The sequence below is a fragment of the Crotalus tigris genome, unplaced genomic scaffold, assembly GCF_016545835.1.
Source record: "Crotalus tigris isolate CLP2741 ecotype Arizona unplaced genomic scaffold, ASM1654583v1 scf7180000018107.405212, whole genome shotgun sequence".
In the NCBI taxonomy this organism is placed as follows: Eukaryota; Metazoa; Chordata; class Lepidosauria; order Squamata; family Viperidae; genus Crotalus; species Crotalus tigris.
This window is the reverse complement of record NW_024096828.1, coordinates 220,380-242,534: the sequence shown is the minus strand read 5'-3', so window position 1 is coordinate 242,534 and position 22,155 is coordinate 220,380. Positions and strand designations below refer to the sequence as shown.

Sequence of the window (22,155 nt, the reverse complement as noted above, 5' to 3'; positions counted from 1 at the left end):
CAAAATTAGGAATGGCCCCTTCACATTCCGCAAGAAAACGGGGGTCAGAGACTCAGCAATATTCCTCTTTTCCATCAGGATCATCTGTTTCTGAGGATTCCTACCTTGACCAGGCGGTCATAGAGCAGGAGGTTCAAATGTCTGAGGAGGAGGACATTCCACCTGAGGTGCCCTCCTTCAGCGGTCTCTTTAACCCTTCCTTCTTTGTTACCCTACTGTGCAAAGCCATATCTACAGCTCACCTCTGACCGGGAACCCCAGCAGAACCGGTTCCTGTTCTCCTGATGTGGAGGCTGACCCGATCTTCGTCGAACCGGTGACAGCTTAGCACCGTATCCCCTGCCCTTCTTTGTTCTTGAACACGGTCCGGAAACAATGGGTCTCCCCGGCCTCTCTTCCTCTCCCAGGTAACACCGACAAAAGGCTATACAGTGTAGCCAAAGAACTTGAGGAAGCATTGGAAGTACCAACAGTGGACGAGCCCTTAGGGCCCCTAGTATCATCCACCGCGATATCCGGGGATTTCTCTGAGGCCCTTAAGGCCGAGGACCGGAAATGCGAGTCTACCTACCGCAGAACACACCAAACAACTGCATGGGCAATCAGGGCCGCAACATCCGCCTTCTTTTTCAACAGAGCTGCACTCCGTTGGCTTCGCCAATTACAGACCCAGATCCCAGCGGAGGACACCCGCACACACCAGGTCCTCAGTAAGATGGTAGCGGCCACGGAGTATGCGTCAGACGCAACACTCCAAGCGGCCAGGTTCTCAGCCAGAGCCATAGCTTCCAACATCACTGGCCAGCGCATGCTCTAGTAAAAACACTGGCAAGCCGATGCCAAATCCAAATGGAAGCTGGCAGCCGCACCATACCAGGGAGGCAAGCTATTTGGGGATGCGCTAAATCCTTATCTAACAGAGAACAAGGACAAGCGCAGGGTCCTCAATCATCTCCTTAAGAAACCGGACAGACGTCCCGGTCACTACTCAAGGAGACAGTCCTTTCGCGCAGGAGCTAGGTATGGCTACTCCCAGCCATCGCAACCCTTTCAGGCCAGGCAAGATAGGCAGGAGAGACAGGTAGATAGACAAACTTCCAGGCCCAGACAGCAAGCGTAAGGCAAGCGGCCCTTTCGCGGGAACGCAGGCCATTCTGCCGTTCCAGATGACTCCTCATCAGCAATTCCCATAGGGGGCAGACTCCCGGTTTGCCCACCAGTGGGAAGCCACTACCACGGATGCATGGGTGATCAACACCGTCCGTCACGGCCTATCCCTAGAATTCCTCTCCAGCCCCCCAAATCGGTTCCTATCTTGCCCATACCCCAGGAATCGAACCAAGAAAAGACTCATGAATGAGGCCGTTCAACATCTACTAAGTATACGGACCATAGAAGTCTGGGCCAGTGAAGTCAGGGATTTTACTCCATACGCTTTGTCGTCCCCAAGACATCAGGGGGATGGAGAGCCATTCTAGATCTCAAGGGTCTGAATTTCTATTTGGCATATCGCAAATTCAAAATGCAAATGCTCCGCTCCATCTTGGGAAGCGTAAGAAAAGGGGACTTCTTGACGTCTATCGACTTCACGTAGGCGTATCTTCACATCCCTATATCTCTGGCCCACCGCCGGTTCCTACAGTTCGCGTACAGGGGGCACCACTTCCAATACAGGGCGCTCCCATTCGGCCTCATCGGCCCCCCGGGTGTTTACAAAAATCCTGGCGGTCCTGGTAGCCCATCTAGATTGATACCAGTCAGAGTCCAATGTTATCTGGACGACATACTAATTCAATCGTCGTCCAAACAGACCGCTCGGCGGGACACCGAACAGGTGGTCAAACTGCTCCAGGACCACGGATTTTCAGTAAACTTCCACAAGAGTCACCTGGCCCCCGCGATAAGACTATTACATCTTGGGGCCATCATAGACACATTGGAGTGCTGGGTATACTTATCCCAAGAACACTGGAGCAGCATAAGAGAAGCTGTTCTACAAATACGAAGAGACCGGTCAGTAACTCTAGCCAGTCTCTCGCAACTGTTTGGAAAGATGATCTCAACAATAGCAATTGTTCCCTGGTCCAGACTTCACTCCTGGGAACTCCAATGGTTTATGCTTCCCTTCCAGAGACAGAACCTCAGCGCATCTCGCCAAACGGTGAGTCTCCCACTCTGAGTGCGGCATTCCCTCACGTGGTGGATATCTCCAGCCATGCTCAGAGGCTTATACTTCAAGGAACCGGACAGGTTAGTACTCATGACCGACGCAAGCCTGTTCGGTTGGGGAGCACACCTCCGGTCGCAGTGGACACAAGGCCGTTGGTCCACATTGGACCTCCGGCACAACATAAACTGGCTCGAACTACAGGCCATCCACCTAGCCCTACGGCACTTCCAAAACTCGTTGGCATGGCGACACATTAGTCCTAACGGACAATATGGCAGCCAAGGCCCACATAAATCATCAGGGGGGCACTCGATCCCGCTCCCTATGGTCTGAGGCCCTCCTGCTGGGTTCCTGGGTGGAACAGAACCTGGCCTCAATCAAGGCCGACCACATATCAAGGGAAGCGAACCACTCAGGCCGACCTACTGAGCAGGATAACAGTAGATCACTCGGAATGGCGACTTCACCCGAGGGTCTTCAAGGAAATCTGTCACCGATTCGGCCGCCCACTCGTGGATCTCTTCACATCACCGTCCAACGCCCAGTTGACCCGCTTCTTCTCCCGGTTCCCATCTACGGGAGCGGAACAGACAGATGCACTCCGGAGCCCATTGCCACAGGGTCTGCTCTATGCCTTTCCACCTCTGCCTCTCCTCCCGGTGGTAATACGAAAGCTCCTACAGGAGCGAGCCGAGATTCTCCTGGTAGCCCCATTTTGGCCAAGGAGACCTTGGTTCGCCGACCTAAGGAGCCTCTCCATCGCAGACCCTTGGCGGATCCCCCCGGACCAGGTCTCACTCAGCCAGGGGGTGATCCTCCATCCAGAGCCCCAATGGTACAATTAGCCGTTTGGCACTTGAGAGCTCGATCCTGACAAAGGGACTCTGCTCACAAGGGGTCATCAGGGTAATTCAGGCTTCTTGCCGTCCTTCCACAAACCGTATATACAAAGCCATGTGGAAATACTTTCAGTTATGGTGCTCCTACCGGCACCTCACCATCGGGGAACTTACGGTCCCCAACATCTTGGATTTCTTGTTAGGCGGCCTGGAGAGGGGTCTGGCTCCAAACACACTACTCAGACAGATCGCCGCCCTCTCCACGGTTTTGTCTTGTAACTCTGGGAAGTCTCTGGGTCATCATCCTTTGTTCATTCCTCAAAGGGGCCGCAAATATCAGGCCCCCCACCATTCACAGGTACCCTTCATGGGATCTACCACGGGTCCTACGGGCACTTACCAAGGCACCTTTTGAGCCCCTGAAAACGTGACACCCGCCACCTAACCCACAAGGTAGCATTCTTGGTAGCAATTACATCGGCTTGTCATATCTCTGAATTAGCTGCGCTCTCGATATGGGACGATCTGTGTTGCTTCCACAGGGATCGAATAGTCCTGCGAATAAACCCTACTTTCATTCCAAAAGTCAATTCCTTATTTCACAGGTCACAGGTGATAGTCTTACCGGATTTTTGTCCAACTCCAGCACACGACCTGGAGCAACACATACATTAGACGTCCGTAGGGCTCTGAGGTACTATATTTCACGGACAGCGGAATTCCGCAGTTCAGAAGCTCTCTTTATATCCTTCCACTCCTCTTCCAGGGGCAGGAAGGTCTCTTCTTCCACTATTGGTAGGTGGATCAGAGCATGCATCGCCGGGGCATATCAGGCGGAGACCTTGCTGATCCCCAGACAGGTTACGGCACACTCTACAAGCAGTGCAGCCCCTTCTGCGGCATGGGCCACAAAAGCTTCCATCGAGGAAGTGTGCAGAACGGCCACATGGGCCTCGCCTTCCCCGTTCATCCGTCACTATAAAATCGATAGATTTTCCTCTGCAGAGGCCTCCTTTGGTAGGAGGGTTCTTCAGTAGGTTTTAAACCAAAGTTCCACACGGGACCAGTCTATTTCCCACCCTCAGGGACAATAGGCTTTGGTATGTCCCATCGGTGGATTCTCCATCTGCAGTGCTGGAGAAGGGGCGTTATCTTACCTGAACGCCTTTTCTCAGCATGGAGATGGAGAATCCACACCCACCCTTATAGGTCATATAACTCTAGGGTTAGTAATTCTGTGAGCCACAACGTCTTGCTGTCAATCAATGGCTTCGCTCGCGTCAAGACTGGGATCTCGTGGTCTGGGACGGGCGTGGCAACTTTGGCTGACTGATCTGATTGGGCAGGAATACAGTCTCAACCCATCGGTGAATTCTCCATCTCCGTGCTGAGAAAAGGCGTTCAGGTAAGACAACGCCCCTTTTTTCTGGGGCTGCCGGTTCTTTTGATTTATTTAGGAAGTTTTGCAGAGCTTCAGTTGGTTTGTGTGCCATGGTTGATGCCATGTGGTTGTAATAGAGTGTTGGTGGTTTCTGAGATTTTTTTTTTTTTTTATGTATGACATCCTTTTCAAAGCTTGTATTGGTTGAGCAATGGTAGGTTGAGTGATCAGGCACTTTTTTGTAATATATTTTATTGATTTTTTTAATCATAAATCACTTAATAATTGGTGAATTAATGGGTTTACATTTGTAAAACAATCACTAGCAATTGATTTCTATAATCCATAATCCACATAATAGTTTTAGTTGATTTCTTCTTTTCCCCAAAATATCCTCTTTTGCAAACATTGAGTTAGTACAATTCTTTTTGTTTTGATAGATAACAAATATATAATTTTTCCCAATATTCCTAAAAATAATAATCACATCAATATAATATTTCTTTTCTATCCAATCATTCTGGTTGCCTTATCATAGATCCTGTTATAGTCCTTATTTAAATTTGTTTCTCCCACAAAATTCTGAGTATTCTTACTGGTTAAGATTTTCTCAAAAAAATTAATTACATTTAAAAATATAAACCATCTCAGCACTTTTACATTTCTTAAGGAATAGATAAAACAGTGAAAAAAAAGAAAGGAAAGCAAAAGTAAAGAAACATAAAAAATAACATACTACTTAAAATATATATCCCTCCTGAGCTAATATATATTTGTTTCCAGGATTTCTTATTTTTTTTAACTATAATTAAAAATATGTTTAATCTTTAAATATTCCATTTAACACATCTAGTCCTTTAATCTTTATTCAAAACATTTTTATCCATTATAATTTTCTTAAATTCAATCACATTTAAACATCTAAAACATTTCCTGTATCTAAATCAGCGGTTCTCAACCTATGGGTCGCGACCCCATTTGGGGTCGATCGCCCATTTTTCGGGGGTCGCCAAAGGTGACGATCCGCCATTTTTCGCGGTGCCGTGCACGCGCGCCGCACATGGGGGTGCCGCCGCGCACACGCGCCACGCATGGGGCGCCGCCGTGCATGCGCGTCGCGTATGGGGGGAGCGCCGTGCACGCGCGTCGCGCATGGGGGCGGCACCGTGCACGCGCACCGCGTGTGGGGGGCCGTCACGCATACGTGTCGCGTGTGGGGAGGCCGTCGCGCATGCGCGCCGCGCGTGGGGCCACCGCCGCGCATGCGCGCCGCGCGTGGGGGCCCCGCCCCCATGCGCGCGGCCCGGCGCATGCACAGAACGTTTGTGTGACGGGGGTCGCCGTCACACAAACGTTGAGAAGCACTGATCTAAATCTTTTCAACTTTTTTATTTTTTACTCATATCAAGAAAGAGAATAAAAAGGGAAAAAAGCATACTATATTATTTAGGGGATTCACCCCTCTTAGAATGACATTTATATTCTAAATCCTTTCTATTTCTTTAACCATATTCAAACAACTGCTTTTTTAAGTATTCTCTCTGGTAAGTCCCATCATCTATTTTCTTGATTTTCACTTTGGTCTTTTTCCTTTGCCCAATATCTTTCTTAATCAATGTATTTTGCTGAGTCAAAAGGTTTTTCCATATGTTTGTAAATGTACTGTAGATATAAAAAGTAAATCAGATGAAGTGTCTTTGTAAGGGGGTTCTTCCTTTACATGTTTGTTGAAAATCTTTTTCTTTCTCTCCGCTTCTCTTATCATTTCCTTTCTCTCTGATGTTCCTGACATCTCTACAGTCCATTTTATCCAATCTGTTTTCTTGTCCTCAGATTTATTTTGGAATTTTTTTCCACTAGGATTAAATTGTGTTTCCTTGTTTTGTTAAGTTCCATCTTTAAGTCTCTATTCTCAATTTTGTATCCATTTATCTGTTTTATCTGCTCCTTCTCTATTGTTGTTTTCTGGGATTTTCCTTGTTGTAAACTTGGAAACAGATTGATTTATATTTTCAAAGTTATTTTGGATTTCTTTGTGGTTTAAAGTCATTGTTGTTTGAATTAGTTGCAGTATACTATATATCTCCTCCTGTAGAGTATGTATCTTTTCTTTCTACATGTCTCTGATCCGTGATGGCCAAGAATTTGAGTTTTTCTCTTCTTTTCTTTTCTCTGCAAATAGCTTTAGAGTCCCGATTAAATAGATATTTGTAATCCAAATAGTTCAAAAAAAAATTTTTTTCCTGAAATTTATAATTCTCTTTGTCTACAGCCCAGATTGTCAACGTTCCGACTAATGGAACACTTCAAGGAAATTCCAGGCATATTTATTCTGAAAAAGTCTGTAATCATGGATACATTATCGGCACATATTGAATGGATGACAGAATCTGAATTTCTCTTGCTTGCGTCTAACTTTTCTTGCTAAACCCCTCCTTTATTTTGCAGTCATAAGTCACATCTTCTAATTAGCCCGGAGGGCAAAGATTCACTTCCGTTCCTTTTCCTGGGCTTTCCTTATAAATCTCCCTTTCTCTGTCATCTGAATTATCTCTAAAAATACCATTCAGTTCTGTATATCTTGTCAAAGCAATAATATCCTATATTAACAGCGTTGACATCCGGCCCCCCCTTACAGGACAGATCCTGTAATGTAAATAAAAGCATATGTTAATGACTGGTTTTCGGTTTGTTGGGGTATTTCGCATGAAACCTTTTGACGAGCCTGTCACCTTTCACCTCACTAGATTTCACCAAGGTGGCTTCAGACAATGGGTATCCCTTCCATTGTACTAGGTCAGTGGTGGCACTCGGAACCCTCTCTGTGGGCACACGTGCCGTTGCCCCAGCCTCACCTCCCCCCGTGACCCCCTCCTCACCAGCAGCTCCCCTGAAGGAGAGTCGCCCCCGAGCGTGGCCCCTGCGGAGCAGCACAGCCAAGGACATGGCAGCCAGGCAGCGTAAACGAGTCTGCCCTCACACCCCATCGTGCACAGTTGATGCTGTGGGGCGCGGGCAGAGGGCGTGGCCGCAATGGCGCTGCTGGGCTGACTGGGTGATCTGCGGTGGGCCCTGGAGGCAGTGAGTGGCCCTGAGGGCAGGCGGGGGGGCGGGGCAGGGGGTGGAGTGGGGGGGCAGTTTTGGGGCACTCTGTCTCTAAAAGGTTCGCCATCACTGTACTAGGTACTGCAATTTCCCTTTAAAAATTCTAGAGTCAAGAATACGTTTCACTTCATAGTGGGTCTGTCCCGCAACTACAAGGGGCCCTTTGGGGACCCCTCTTTCTATTAGCCTGCTTTTTATAGGTTTCAAAAGTGTTTTTTAAAGCAATTTTTGTGTTTCTCCAAACTTCTTCCCACCCCCTCACCTATTGCTCAAGTGTCTGGGAAGCAGAGGGCACCTGAGGGTATTCAGGTATTGGGCTGAACTCTTTTTGTGTGGCCACTCTGAAAGGCATGTAGCCGGTACTGCTGTGAACAGAATTATTGTATGCCACCTCCACAAAAGGGAGATCAGTCCAGTTCGTCTGTTGGTAAGAAACGTAGCATCTAAGATATTGCTCCACCATTTTGTTAGCGGATTCTGCAGCCCCATTGGTGGCCGGATGAAAAGCAGATGATAAACTTTGAGATGATCCAATTAATTTAAGAAAACTCCTCCAAAACTTCACTGTGAATTGCACCCCCCTGTTCAAAATTATTCGCTTAGGGGCGCCATGCAGCCGGTAGATATGTTTCAAGAACAATTTGGTCAGTCGTTGGGCAGATGGGAGTCCTTTGCAGGCAATGAAATGAGCCTGCTTCGAGAACAGGTCTATCACAGTCCAGATGACAGTATTTCCTCTACTTTCAGGTAGGTCTACTATAAAGTCCATAGCTATTTCTTCCCAGGGTTGAAAAGGGTCTACCACTGGCTGCAGTAACCCGGGGGTTTTCCCTGGGATTCTTTTCATTGTGGCACATACAGTACAACTTTTTACATAGTTTTCCACATCCCGTTTCAGCCCCGGCCACCAAAATTGCCGGCGGGAGAGATGTAGGGTTTTCAAATATCCAAAGTGTCCAGCCTGTTTTACATCATGGCTGTGTTTGAGAGCATTAAGACAGAGGGGATGAGTGGTTCACTTGGCGGTGAATCACTCACTACCTATAGGAGGTTTAGCTCCTATAGGTAGTCTCACAGTTCTCATTTCTTTCTCACACCAAATAAACGGCTTCCATTTGTCCAACCAGGCTAGCCCTAGGGTCACAGTCTCAGTCATTTTTGGAGCCACTAAGAAATGAATAAACTCCCAGTGCACATCTATTTCTAAGCGTAAGGGCTCAGTTAATTGTGTGACGAGTCCCTCCCATCAGGGAGCCATCGGCTTGCTCAAACCTCATAGGTTTGGAAAGCTATTCTCCAGCATGATGAATATAGAATCCACCGGTGGGTAATCTCAGCCTTCCTGCTCAGATGAGACTAAGTCAGAACTTTAGCCATGCCTCCCTCTGGGTGTGTCTTCCCAGTTATTGACTTAGTCTCAGCTCAGTAGGGTGCAAATCTTTTGACTCCTCAGTTAGACTAGGTTAATTGATTATCTAATTGAATTTATTTCATTCTACAGTCTCTAAATCTTCCTTATTTAAATTTGCACTCAAATTGACAAAATTTGGCATTGGAATATTACTTAGGCCTTTTGGCTTTGAGCCTAACAGGCTCCTGTGGAGAAGGCTGCAGGCCGATCTCAAGTGGGGCTTTTAGTTCTGATCGAGCGGATCCGAGGGCGAACGGAGTTTTTTTGGAGCTCAGGCAGACCGGAGGGCTTCCCTTTCCAACTTTCGTCGAGGCCACGAGGCTTCCCTCGGCAGCAAACGAATTTGGATCGCAGCAGAGGCTGCGTGACCAACAGCAAGTGCCTTTTGCGAACGGGGGGAAGAGGGCTTTATTTAGTTTGCCTGATTCTTAAAGCTTTTCCCTAGCAGGGGACTTTGTTGATTTTTCTTCCCCATTTTCAGCGCGGTCGCCATTTTTAGGAGGCACTGAACAGGCACAGCCGCCATTTTGAATGCATGTTCAGGGCGCGGATGCCATTTTGAGCGCGTATTAGGTGCGGACGCCATTTTGTAGGGACCTCATGTTCCTCTGAGCTTTAATGGGGCCTGCTTTTATTATTGCCTTGGACTGCTGTGTCAGCCCTGTACCGGGGGAAAGCATCAACATCAACATCATTTCAGGATAACTTGGTGCGTTATCAGGAGAATCACAGGAGTGATCGCCTCATTGTATTTGTATTATTGTTCTAACTACTCATTGAGGTTCAGGTTACATATCCTTCATTACTTGTGTGAGTTGAGTGAAGGCGAATTTTATTTCAGAACCACCTATTCCAATTAGTCTGTGGCACTGTGCCACAAGGCCTAGACAGGCAGTTCTAGGGAACTGTCTGGCTGTTTTTTTGCCATTGCTGTTGTTCAGAGCAAGGATCGTTTTCCATCTCTGACAACTAGATCTGCGTGTTTGGGTTCCCCCACTTCTGGATATCTCCTACCCGGATTATCTAGACTGCAATGGCAGACAGTTCCTCGCCCCAGGCATCACAAGGCTCTGGTATTCCCCCCCCCCGCACAAACAAAGCGCAGATCAACTGATTTTTACGCAGGTCTGAAAAGTGGTGCAATTATAGGCTGTTGGGGCCCCCACGGTGGCTGTTGCTGCTGGCCCCATCCTGGCTGCAGATTTATGCCCAGGGGTTGCACGTTTGGGAGCTGTGACCAATCTCCTTGCTCCTGGCCCCATCCTTGCTTCTGTACCACCCCAAGCTGTTGCAAGGCCTCTATTAGCTGTGTCAAGTTCAGAGATTGTGGACCATCTACCTGCTGGGTTTGCCAATCTCCCCATTGCTGCAGAGGCCTTCAGGGCTGGAGTCCCTGGCAGGGGAAGACAGGATCTGAAAGGCTTTCTGATCTGCAATTGAGGGGCTGCAAGCTTCCCTCCGCAGGAGTAGATTTCTGTCTCTCTCCTCTGGGGTTTGAAATATTTCCAGTAACTCACCCAGGCTTTGAGTGGCAGTTTGTCCATTCTCCGTCCACCGATTTGCATTTGTCTGCCAAAATTCATTTTCCCACAGCATGCTGTCTGTTACTTCCCCCTCTGGGTTATCAGCAGCTGCCGGGCTGTATTCAACAAACTCCCGTTTATCATGACAGATTGTCCTCCTCCTGAACTCTGTTACTCTCACTCCAGCCTAGGAGAAAGAGGTGGAGGTAATGTATCCCCAGTTGTTTGAAAAGGTTTTAGATTCTGGCATGATGTCAACGTTCCGACGAATGGAACACTTCAAGGAAATTGCAGGCGTATTTATTCTGAAAAAGTCTGTAATCATGGATACATTATCGGCACATATTGAATGGATGACAGAATCTGAATTTCTCTTGCTTGCGTCTAACTTTTCTTGCTAAACCCCTCCCTTATTTTGCAGTCATAAGTCACATCTTCTAATTAGCCCGGAGGGCAAAGATTCACTTCCGTTCCTTTTCCCGGGCTTTTCTTATAAATCTCCTCCCTTTCTCTGTCATCTGAATTAACTCTAAAAATACCAGACAGTTCTGTATATCTTGTCAAAGCAATAATATCCTATATTAACAGCGTTGACACAGATTTTTATCTTTTTTTTGTCACAGCTGTTCTTTGTTGTTAAAACTTTGAAGGTCACAAGCAGAGATTAACTTTTCACAGGTTTTGCCAAGTCTTATTAAAGTCATAGCTATCATAGTCTTCATCCACCACTAGGTATCAGCATCTATTTGTTTTTCAATTTCCAAAATGAACAATTATCTTTAGAATGAGAGATTTAAGTTTTAAATTTCAGGTTTTATATTTATTTCGCTTCCATATATTTTGATCCTCCATAAAAAGATTAATTCGCCGCTTCTGTTAGTATAAGGAAGGGGCGGAAATCCCCATCCTTCTCTTTCAAAGGTATTTTGCTTCTTGGTGATCTTTTCCAGGAAATTAAATACAGAATAGGAAAGAGAAGATCACATTCCTCACCCAGTTTCAAGCACGCTGTTCACAGTTGTGCTGGTCAGTACTTTTGGACTTCGGTTGCAAGTAGCTTGGGCTGGTCGATGAAATACGGCCAGCCTTTCTCCTGTCGGGTTAGAAGGCTTTCCCCAAGTCAAATGGCTGCTGTTCCAGAATCGCCAGAGCACCCTTCTTTCTTCGCCGCCTCTCTGGGGCGACTTAGACCCATTTAGGGTCCCCTGGCAGGGTGAAATTAGCTGTGTGGGTGCGGAGAATCTGCAAGCCCGCGACTGGTTGCTACCACACAAAACTGGAAGTCTCAGATCAGGCACTTTTTGATAAAGTTACGTGATTATCCATTTTATGGGAAGAACCAGCAGCCCCAGACAAAAATACAAGAGTAATCTAAAACATACAGTGTAAGGACTGTAACAGACACTATTGTAAGACAAAGAGGCAGAAGACTAGTGCAGTGCATCCATGAACACCAATTAGCAGACAGAAGACATAAATAAAACTTCTTAATTTCACAATACATAGATAGACTTGACCATAGTTTCAACTGGGAAACTGAACATCCTAGATCAAGCCAAGTCCAAAAAACCCAGAAAATTCCTGGAGATTTGGCACTGAGGCAGATTGGCCATCAACAGGTACATAGTGCTAAAAATCATCTATACCATTCAAAAGAGTCAGTCAGAAAGCCCAAAAGGAAATCAGAAGACCAGAATACCACCTCATTAACAATCAACACCTGTATGACTAGAGATTAACACCAAGATTAATGCTAGCACAACAATCTTAAGAAGTAAACAACTGTAACCAAAGAACTACCAAGGTAGACAAACAAGCCAACAGTAAACAACAGTCTAATCAAGAAACTACTAAGAACACACCCATCAACACTGACAGGGCAAGCCACTAGTATATAGAAATAAGAGCAGATCCCACTCCCTTCTAGCACTGATGATGTTACCTAGTTTGGTAATGAAATGTCTGCAAGAAAGCTCAGAGAGTATCAAGGACTCTACAATTCAACCCTGAGTTACAAGTATTTTCTTCTATTGGTAATCATGTTAGTTGTACTACAGTTTGATTCTTCCCCCCCCCCAAACCACCTAGTGGGGTGTTAGATGGTGGTTAGTGCAAGGCTGGTGTTCCTTGCCCCTACCTCCTCTGCATGGCTTTATGCACCCCCCCCCATCAACATGGTGTAATAGTGAATAGCCTTATAAATATAAGATCATTTGAGTATTTTGAACAATAATTACAATTTTTTAAATGTTATGACGTTTGTATGTTTTTTGTAGATTGTGACAAAATGCCTGGAAATCTTCCAGCTCCAGTGGAAAACAACAAGGAAGAGGTAAGAATAGAAGGTAGTAATTGTATTGATATAATAATACATAGGAAATTATTTGATAGTTCAGATCTTTCAGATTACTTTTATTAAATATGTTCAAATTGTGTACATTGTGTATCCCAAATACGTCTTTTAAGTTTTAAACACTCTATTCTAAGTACCAAACAGCTCACCTTAAATGCAAAACAGACTTTTTGTCCATCTTTGTTTTTAGGCATGAAACACTTGTAAATGATTGAAGTGAGACATTTCAAATGTTAAACATTGTGCATCCCTATTTATTACTATTGTGTTTGTAATTTAAATCTGGTATGAACATATTTTATAGTAATACTACCTTTGGAAATTAGGATGAATGTCTGCCTTAAACCTATAATCAAGTATTTAAAAACGACTAAGAGCAGAAATATGAAAAGTTGTACCTTTGGTTTTCAGGTCACTTGGTAGCCTTCAAAAGTTTAGGAAGGGATTGTTATTGTAAGAAGTCCAAAGCAATTCTTCTGAGTCAGTTTTGAAGTACTCTAATACTATGTATACTAGATTCTCTTTCCAATCAAGCTGTCTTTGAACTCTAATGACTTTGTGGACACAATGATGTAATTTGTTTGGCACCATTATGGACATGGTTTACCATGTTCTTATTCAGAGTTGTTTTTTCAACTTCCCAATCTAGTCTAGTTGCCCTGAAATAACTAACTAGGCTTGATCTTGCTTAGCTTCCAACTCCAGACAAAGAAGTGCCCTTTCTTTGTGTGCTTGCATTTCTTTATCTCTCTCCATAATCTATATTTCCATATACCTATATATCTGTCTCTGTATATATTTAAATGAATAAATTTGCAAAGATAGCAAAACATATTTTTCCTGATATTTTTCTTGTCCACAGGAGCAATTCAGAGCCATTTGTGACAAAGGTAGTGAATAAGAAGCTACTTTCAAATTGGATTCAGTCTAGGGCAGGGATGGCGAACCTTTTAGAGACAGAGTGCCCAACCCCTCCACTGAGCCCACTCCACCCCGCCCCACCTGCCAGGCCACCTATCACCTCCACAGATCGCTCAGGTGGCCCTGCAGTGCCATGGTGGACACGCCCTCCATCCACGCCCCACAGCATCATCTGCGTGTGCTGGGCGCGAGGGTGGAGTCTTGTCCCTGCTGCCCAGCTGCCATGTGCTTGGTTGTGCTGCTCCGCGCCCGGGGGTGACTCCTCTGGGGGGCTGCTGAGGGGGTGGCAGGGCTTGTATGACGATGCACGTGCCCACAGAGAGGGCTCTGAGTGCCGTCATTACATAACACAAGATTAATTTCAGTTATTAAATTAACAAGTTTCTGATTCTACACAGTCCAAGTGGCTAACAAAACAAGTTAGGTTTGTGCAATACAAAAAACCCTCTAACTGGGCTAAGCATGTTATGGGCATGTATTTTCTGTATCTTTCAATTGATTTGGCTAAGCTGTGACTTGATGTCACAGAAGTGAGAGTATGGCTGGGTCAGATTTACTGCTGAGCATTCTCTAGGTATGATGGAATACAATTTCTTTCATTCCTCTGTTATCTGGGGATAAAGACAGTTTTGAATTGCACTTATTTCTTAAATTTCTATTCTACCTTTAAATCAGGAGTTCAAGAAGATATATGTAATGTTCCTTCCTTCTATTTTATTGCTACCACAAAAACTCTGTGAGGTATGTTGAGTTGAGAGAGAGCGGCTCTGTAGCTGAGGGTGGACTGGAACCTCGGCCTTCCCATTTGGACTCCAATACCATAACTATAGTATGTTGCTATCTTATGTTCAATAAGACTGTCTCTTTGAGATCTGCTTGCAAAATTAATCCACCTGGAAGGGAGACCCTTGCCGGGGGATTTTGCAAAAAATTACCATGTCAGACAATGGAGCAAGAAAGGGGGAAAACTCCCTGGAAAGAGAGCCGGTGACCCAATTGGAACCTTGCCAGATGTTGGGATCCGAGAGGTCAGATTCCTCCGGAGAAGAAGTGGTGGAGACATGGAACCACAAGCCTCCCTGGTCAATGGGCGTTGGAAAGAAAAGTGAGTGGAGAAAGGAATCAAGAAAGGTGACCCTGAGACGGGGGCCCAAGCAACCAGAATGGAAGCAGGAGATGGAGAAATCCCTGCACGCAAGTGAAGAGGGAGAAAGCTGGGCACCGTACTGAGACTGGATCCTAGAGAAAGCTATTGACCTGATGAAGAGAACTCTCAGCTCCCTAGGAGAGGAGAATCCTGAGCCCTACGGCCGCCCCAGTTCCTGGAGCCGCAAAGGGAGAGACACCGAGGGGGAAGTGGAACCTGCAACCCTGGGGACATCTGCTGATCCAGTAGTTCCCACCCCCTACCGGACCACAGATGGCGATCTGGACGGAAGACACTACCACCAACAACGGAGGCACCGATCCATTCCAAGACGTCCGCCGTTGGAGGTGAAATTTAAAGGGGAGCCAACACGCTTGGGGTTTTTCCTAACCCAAGTCTTCAGCTACATGGAGGAATATGGGCAAGACATCCCCAGCGACAAAGCCCTCATCTGGATCGTGCAATCTGCCCTGGATGGACCAGCTGCAGATTGGGTGGTGAACTTGCATGACTCCAATGCCCCAGAACTCAGCAACTTCAACCGTTTCATGTCCTCTCTGAGAAGACGATTTGAAGACCCCCTGGCTGATCGCAAAGCCCGTGAAAGGATAAAAACGATGAGGCAAGGCAAACGCCCAGTGGCTGAATATACAAAAGAATTCTGGGCCATTGCCAGCAAACTGAATTGGCCAGAAGACATCCTCCTTAGCCATTTCAAAGACGGACTAAGTTATGATCTATATGACGCTTGCCTGCCCCGAGGGGATCCACACCAACTTGAGGAATGGTACATCTTGGCAGAGGAAGCAGAGATCGACATATTGAAAAGACACCACTGAGGAAAACAATGGAGCCGCTCCCCGCCTGAGTTGACATACGAACCAGTGAAACCACCGGCTACAGCCAAGAAGCAAATGGGATGTTTCAAGTGCGGAAGAGAAGGGCATCGAGCTGTAGAATGCCGCTCCAAAGCCCCCCAGCACAACCCAGACAGATCCCCAATCGGCAAATCCGGAAAGTCTTCAGCTAAGCCAAAAGAAACTGCCATGAGAATGATGGAAATTGCGGAACCTCCCACGTCTACTCACCAAGGGGAAAGAACTCCAGCCTGCACCACAGGTCCGTTGGACGCCTCAGAAGACAGCTCGAAGGGTGAACCCCTGGTAAGTGGACACATCACACCCATCCTCAAGACAGTGACTATATTAATTCCCCCCATGCCTGAAGCTGTGAAGGTGAAAGCCTTAATAGACTCTGGCTGCACCCGCTGCCTCATTAGCCCAACACTAGTGGGGAATCTGGGCATCCCGTCGGGGAGACTGGAACAACCAGGTGCCAGCTACCCTAGCCACTCTACCAATACACCTCTCCCTGGGCAAACATGAGGAGGACATAACGTTTGTGGTGACCCCAGGCATGGAATGCCCAATGATCCTAGGGATGGAATGGTAAAAAAAATGGAACCCCTGGGTAAATTGGAGGATGACAGAAATCAAATTCCCGAAGGGGGCCCCAATGGACTTAAAATCCCAAGGGGGGCTACCAGAATCAAGAATAGGAAAAGCATCCATAGGAGAGGAAAAGAGACTAACAGAAATACCAGAGGAACACAGAGACCTTGCTGAAGTTTTCAGTGAGGAGAGGGCGAATGAGCTGCACCCCCACTGACCCACAGACTGTGCCATTGAATTCAAGCCTGGGGCAAAACTCCCGAAGCCCAGATTATACTCCATGAGCCCAAAGGAGAAGGAGGAAATGGAAAGATTCATAAAAAAAAACCTGGAGAGAGGTTTCATTGAGCCAGCCAAGCCTAAATTGGCTGCCCCGGTCCTTTTTAGAGAGAAGAAGAATGGCTCTTTACTCTTATGCGTGGATTATAGGGCCCTGAATACAATCAGTGAAAGCAACCTATACCCTCTACCCCTCATGAAAGACATGCTGTCACACCTATTGAAAGGGAATTTTTTTTTTCTAAACTAGACCTAAGGGAAGCTTACTATCGCGTGAGAATTAAGGAAGGGGACGAATGGAAGACTGCATTTAACTGCCCCATGGGGTGCTATCAATTCAAAGTCTTGCCATTTGGATTACAAGGGGGCTCTGCAGTCTTTATGCAATTAATCAATGACGTTCTAAGGGAGCACCTGTTTAAGGGGGTCCTTGTTTACTTGGACGACATTCTTATCTTCACCGAAAGAAAAGAGGAACATGTCAACCTTGTCAGAGCGGTTTTAAAGAAGCTGCGAGCCGCCCACCTATATGCCAAACTCTCAAAATGCGAATTCCACCAGGAAAGGATAGACTACCTAGGTTATCGCATATCCCCCCAGGGCATTGAGATGGACACAGAGAAGGTCAGAGCAGTATTAGATTGGGCACCACCCCGCACAAGAAAGCAACTACAAAGTTTCCTGGGCTTTGTAAACTTTTACCGCCAATTCATCCCCTCATTTGCCCAGATAGCCTTGCCCCTCACTAACTTACTAAAAACGAAGGGAGCATCCTCAGTAAAACCTAGCCAGCCACTAACATGGACAATGGAGTGCCAAGCAGCGTTTGAGAGACTAAAGAGACTTTTTTCTGCCGAACCAGTACTAAGACACCCAGACATGGACAAGCCCTTCGTGATACAGGCAGATGCAAGTGATGTGGCAGTGGGGGCTGTTCTATTACAGGAAAATGATGATGGAGTATTGCAACCCTGTGCATATACATCCAAGAAACTTACGGAAACAGAACAGCGCTGGCCCGTATGGGAGAAGGAGGCATATGGGATACGTTGGGCATTACTCACGTGGCGACAGTTCCTGGAAGGCAACAAAATCCCCTTCCAGGTGTGGACTGACCACAAAAATTTGGAAGCCCTGAAAATGCCCAGGAAACTCAATCCCAAACAAGCCCGCTGGTCCCAGCATTTTCACTAGTTCCAATTTAAGTTCAAACATTTACCAGGGAAAAAGAACTCGCATGCCTCAATATAACAGCGCACGAACCACAGACTCTAAACAAATAATGGCAGAGTCACAACTGGCAGCACCAGTAACCACAAGAACCCAAGCCAAATTAAAACCACAACTGGATAGCCAAACTGGAATTGAATTCAGAAAAAGTTTGGAAACAGATGAATGGTTCCCAAAAAACAAAAATGTGTGCACAATGAGAGACGGGTTGCCTTGGGTAGGGGAAAAGTTATGCACCTTTGCCATGATACAAAATCAGGAGGGCATTTTGGATTTGTATAAAGTTTACACTTAATTAAACGGCAATTTTGGTGGCCATCCATGAAAAAGGACATTGAAAGTTATATAGCCAGTTGTCCAAAATGTGCCACTGCAAAGAGGTTGCAAGGGAAATCACCAGGACTATTACAAACAGTGACAAGTCCCTCAGCCCCCTGGAGAGAAATAGCCATGGATTTTATAGTGGAATTGCCAGAAAGCAATGGGAATACTGTTGTCTGGACGGTCACGGATTTGTTTTCCAAACAGGTGCACTTTATCCCTTGCCAAAAGATTCCCACTGCAAAAGCCTTAGCAAAACGTTTTGTCCAGCACATTTACAGATTGCATGGGGCACCCCAATGCATCATCTCTGATAGGGGAGTGCAATTTACGTCTGCATTTTGGAAGGAAATTTTATCCCTCTTAGGAACCACTCAGGGACTGACATCTAGCCACCACCCACAAGGAAATGGGGCCGCTGAAAAAATGAACTCCGTACTTAAGCAATATTTAAGATGTCTTCTTAGTTTCCAGCAGACCGAGTGGGCGGACTTACTCCCTTTTGCAGAAGTTGCCTACAATAATGCAGTCCACTCCAGCACAGGTTACACTCCTTTTCAAATAGCCACCGGTCAAAGTTTCAACCCCATGCCAGAATTAACCCCAAACGAACCAACAATCCCATCACTGAAAGAATGGATGGAAAAACTACAAAACACCTGGCCAATAGTTAGAAAAGCACTAGATGAAGCTAGGCAGGCATACAAAGCACAAGCCGATAAAAAAAGGATTGAGCCTACACCATTCATTATAGGTCAGTGGTTCTCAACCTGTGGGTCGGGACCCCATTTGGGGTCGAATGACCATTTCACGGGGTTCGCCAAACAAGGCTGTCCACCATTTTTTCCCCTTTTCTTTGGCCACGCCCCTGGCACCCGGTGATGTATAAGTGGTTGGGGGTCACCACAACATGGGGAACTGTATTATGGGGTCGCGGCATTAGAAAGGTTGAGAACCACTGTTATAGGTGAAATGGTGTACTTATCTAGAAAATACCTAAAGTCCCTACAACCCTGTATAAAACTTGGAGCAAAATATATAGGGCCTTTTCCAATTAAAAGGATCATAAACCCAGTAACAGTAGAATTAGAATTACCCAAAAATCTCAGGCAAATACACCCAATTTTTCATTGCAGCTTGCTGAAGAGAGCATCAGTCAGATTTCCGACCAAAAATCCCCCCCCCACCTCTAATCATGGTAGAGGGCGAACAACACTTTGAAATAAAGGAAATCCTAGACTCTAGGAGATATTATGGAGCGACTCAGTACCTAGTTGCCTGGAAACACCTCCCTCCCTCACAAAATGAGTGGGTCCATAAACGTCATGTCAGAGCCCCGAAGCTATTAAAGAAGTTTCACACCGAGTATCCTAACAAGCCTGACTAACTTTTACACCTGTTTTGTTTTCTTTCAGGTGGATCTCTCTTATTTTTGAGGGGGCCGGATGTCAGAATCCAATTATACTTCATCTCTAGTTATCAATTATAGAAAACCCCATTTCTGCCTTCTCTGGATTCTGTCATACAAGGAAGGGAAGGGGGTGAACAAAGGGGCTTTATGGCCCTCACTTCCTTCGGTACAACTTCAAAGGGATTGAATGTGGATAGCACCAAAAGGCCTTATCATAACAAAGGAGGCTATTACCTTTCATGTAGTTTTCTCTGAAGTCTCCATCCAGCCGGCAGAAAGGAAAAGGGGTGGGAAATGTAATGCCTGAGACTGTTGCTGGAAGTAGGGGGGGATTGGGTGGGGCTACTGGGAAACCCCTTAAAACCTTGAATGGGAGAGCTTGGACCCCAAGTCCTGTCTAGAACGCCTGCAACCATTTTCTCTTAATAAAGGATTCCTGTTGGAAGAATTATTCCAAGAGTTCTGTCTTCTTAAGATGCAAAGTGGGGTGGGTCCTTACATACTTCATGTACATGCAGTACTCATTTCCAATTTTGAGGGGTTATCAAGGACTTTAGTAGCCTAAGAATGTTTGTCTTGAACACTGTATGTTGCTAGGCATTGGGTGCAGAGACATTCAGGGGAGTCATAATAGCAGTTAGGCACTGTGCTTCCATACATCAAATATCCATTTCATGTGAGTTCACTGTACTCCATGCTTTTCAGCTTTCTGATGTGCGAAACTATTCTAGCTGACTGTGGATATAAGTTCTATATGTAGTCCTTGTTGAATGTCTACTCTTTCAGTAACCAATATTTGAAATATTTGAAACCAATATGATAGTGTTGAATGAGGGGTACTTACAATGGAATTCTCAGTTGTGTCTGTTGCAACATCTTGCAGTCCCATGATCACCATTTGTGACTTCCACTGCTAGCTTCTGATAAGCAGAATCAATGGGAAAGCTGGCAGGTGGTAATAAATAGTGATGCTGCGACTGCATGGAATTTGCCTAAAGACAGCAACAGGGACTGCTGGATGTGCCATCCTAAGTTAGTGTGATCACATGACATTGCGCTTTATATCTGTATCACCCGGTGACCAAGATCCCCATCCACTGGGGGACTGCTAATATTTGGTTTGTTGATATATTCTTGTGAAATATTTAGTTTGACACAAAATTCTTTTTCTTTGTGACTGAAACTAGCTTGATTCTTTTCAATAATTTTACCCACAGTTTTTGCTTATTTTATACAATGATTCTAGTAATATCCAGCATACAAATTAGACACATTTATTTATTATTTATAAATATTTTTCCCTGTTCAAGGCAAATATTTACTTACACATATTTTGCCTTTCCGAGTTTTTTTAACACATCCAGTAATTGGAGCATACCTTTATGTAGTAATGAATTAATATATTTATAGCTAAACTTTTTATGGTGTCTTAAGGATTGAAATACAGAAGTAATTTGCATTCAAAGTAATATCTGAGATGATATGCACAGACAGAGGAATAATGCTCTTTAGATTCTGTATAAGAGGTTTGCATTTTTTCATTTATAGGGTAGTAGCTCTTCTGAAAGATCCAAATCATTAGGATCATCACGCTCCAAAAGGTCAGTTGGTGTGTTTTTAAATTTTTAATTTGCCGGCTTGTTGTCTGAATTGATTGACTATAAAAATTTATAATTATGCTCAGAGGTGATTTGACAGAAATATTATGGGGCACTTGATGGAGAATATTTTTTTGCAATTTTAAAATAATTCATATTAATTTACCCATTGAATACAAATATTCTCAGATCTGAAATCCAGTTGCACAGAATTGACAATATGGAATTATATATTATTATCAATTACAATTATTTTAGTTGATTGTTTAAATTCTTCATAAATTGTGTTAGATTCACATAAAAATATAATTTCAGGCAGTAATTCTGTGCAAAATTGGAGTTTGCTGAAGTTTTGTAATTTTGTTAAAATATGTACACATGACATAACATTTGTCTTTGCTGCTCATTCAGAAAACCCACAGTTGTAACAAAATATGTTGGTTCAGATGAAGAACAAACTTTAGATGAAACCATGACTCAAGATATTTCAAATGAAAACTCGGAAAATGAAGTTGATATGAAAAGTTTGCCAAAAGGTAATTAATCTATTAGTTCAGATCTACTATCAATATTAGAATATTTTCTTAATCATTGAATAAGCTTCCCTATTTTTTCATTTCTCTTCCACTTTGAAAATGCTGGCTGCTACTGATAAAAATAATGGATTCTTGTTCAAGTAGCAGTAGTTAATTTCAGGATATAAAGAAGTGGGGATAAGCAGTTCCTTAATTTAAATGTATATTACAGCAAATTGCATACAAATGTAACAAATTAAAGTTTTGGAGGAATTAAAAGAATATATTTGTAACATTTCTTTTTAACTTTTTTAAAATGCCCCAATTAAGCAAACAGGGTTAAGTAAGCAAGAGTGATTGGGTGATTCAGGTGTGGGGCCCAGTGGGGTGGGAAGCAGGCCCATGGTGGTGGTGGGATGGATTGGGATAAGCGAGGTATTTCAGTGCCGGTAACTTCAAACTAAGTCATCAATAGCTTTTGGGGGTGGCTGCTGTAACTT

The 22,155-nt window shown here is 44.9% G+C and overlaps 1 protein-coding gene across 1 annotated transcript in view; it reads left to right on the top strand.

The window, feature by feature from the left end:
* The window catches only part of ATRX (ATRX chromatin remodeler), a 159,608-nt gene that overhangs the window by 26,668 nt on the left and 110,785 nt on the right, over window positions 1–22,155 (top strand). The window contains exons 3-5 of the mRNA XM_039348022.1: window positions 12,706–12,761; window positions 21,091–21,143; window positions 21,552–21,676. Coding sequence (XP_039203956.1) covers window positions 12,706–12,761; window positions 21,091–21,143; window positions 21,552–21,676 — 234 coding nt within the window. The remainder of the gene's footprint in view (window positions 1–12,705; window positions 12,762–21,090; window positions 21,144–21,551; window positions 21,677–22,155) is intronic.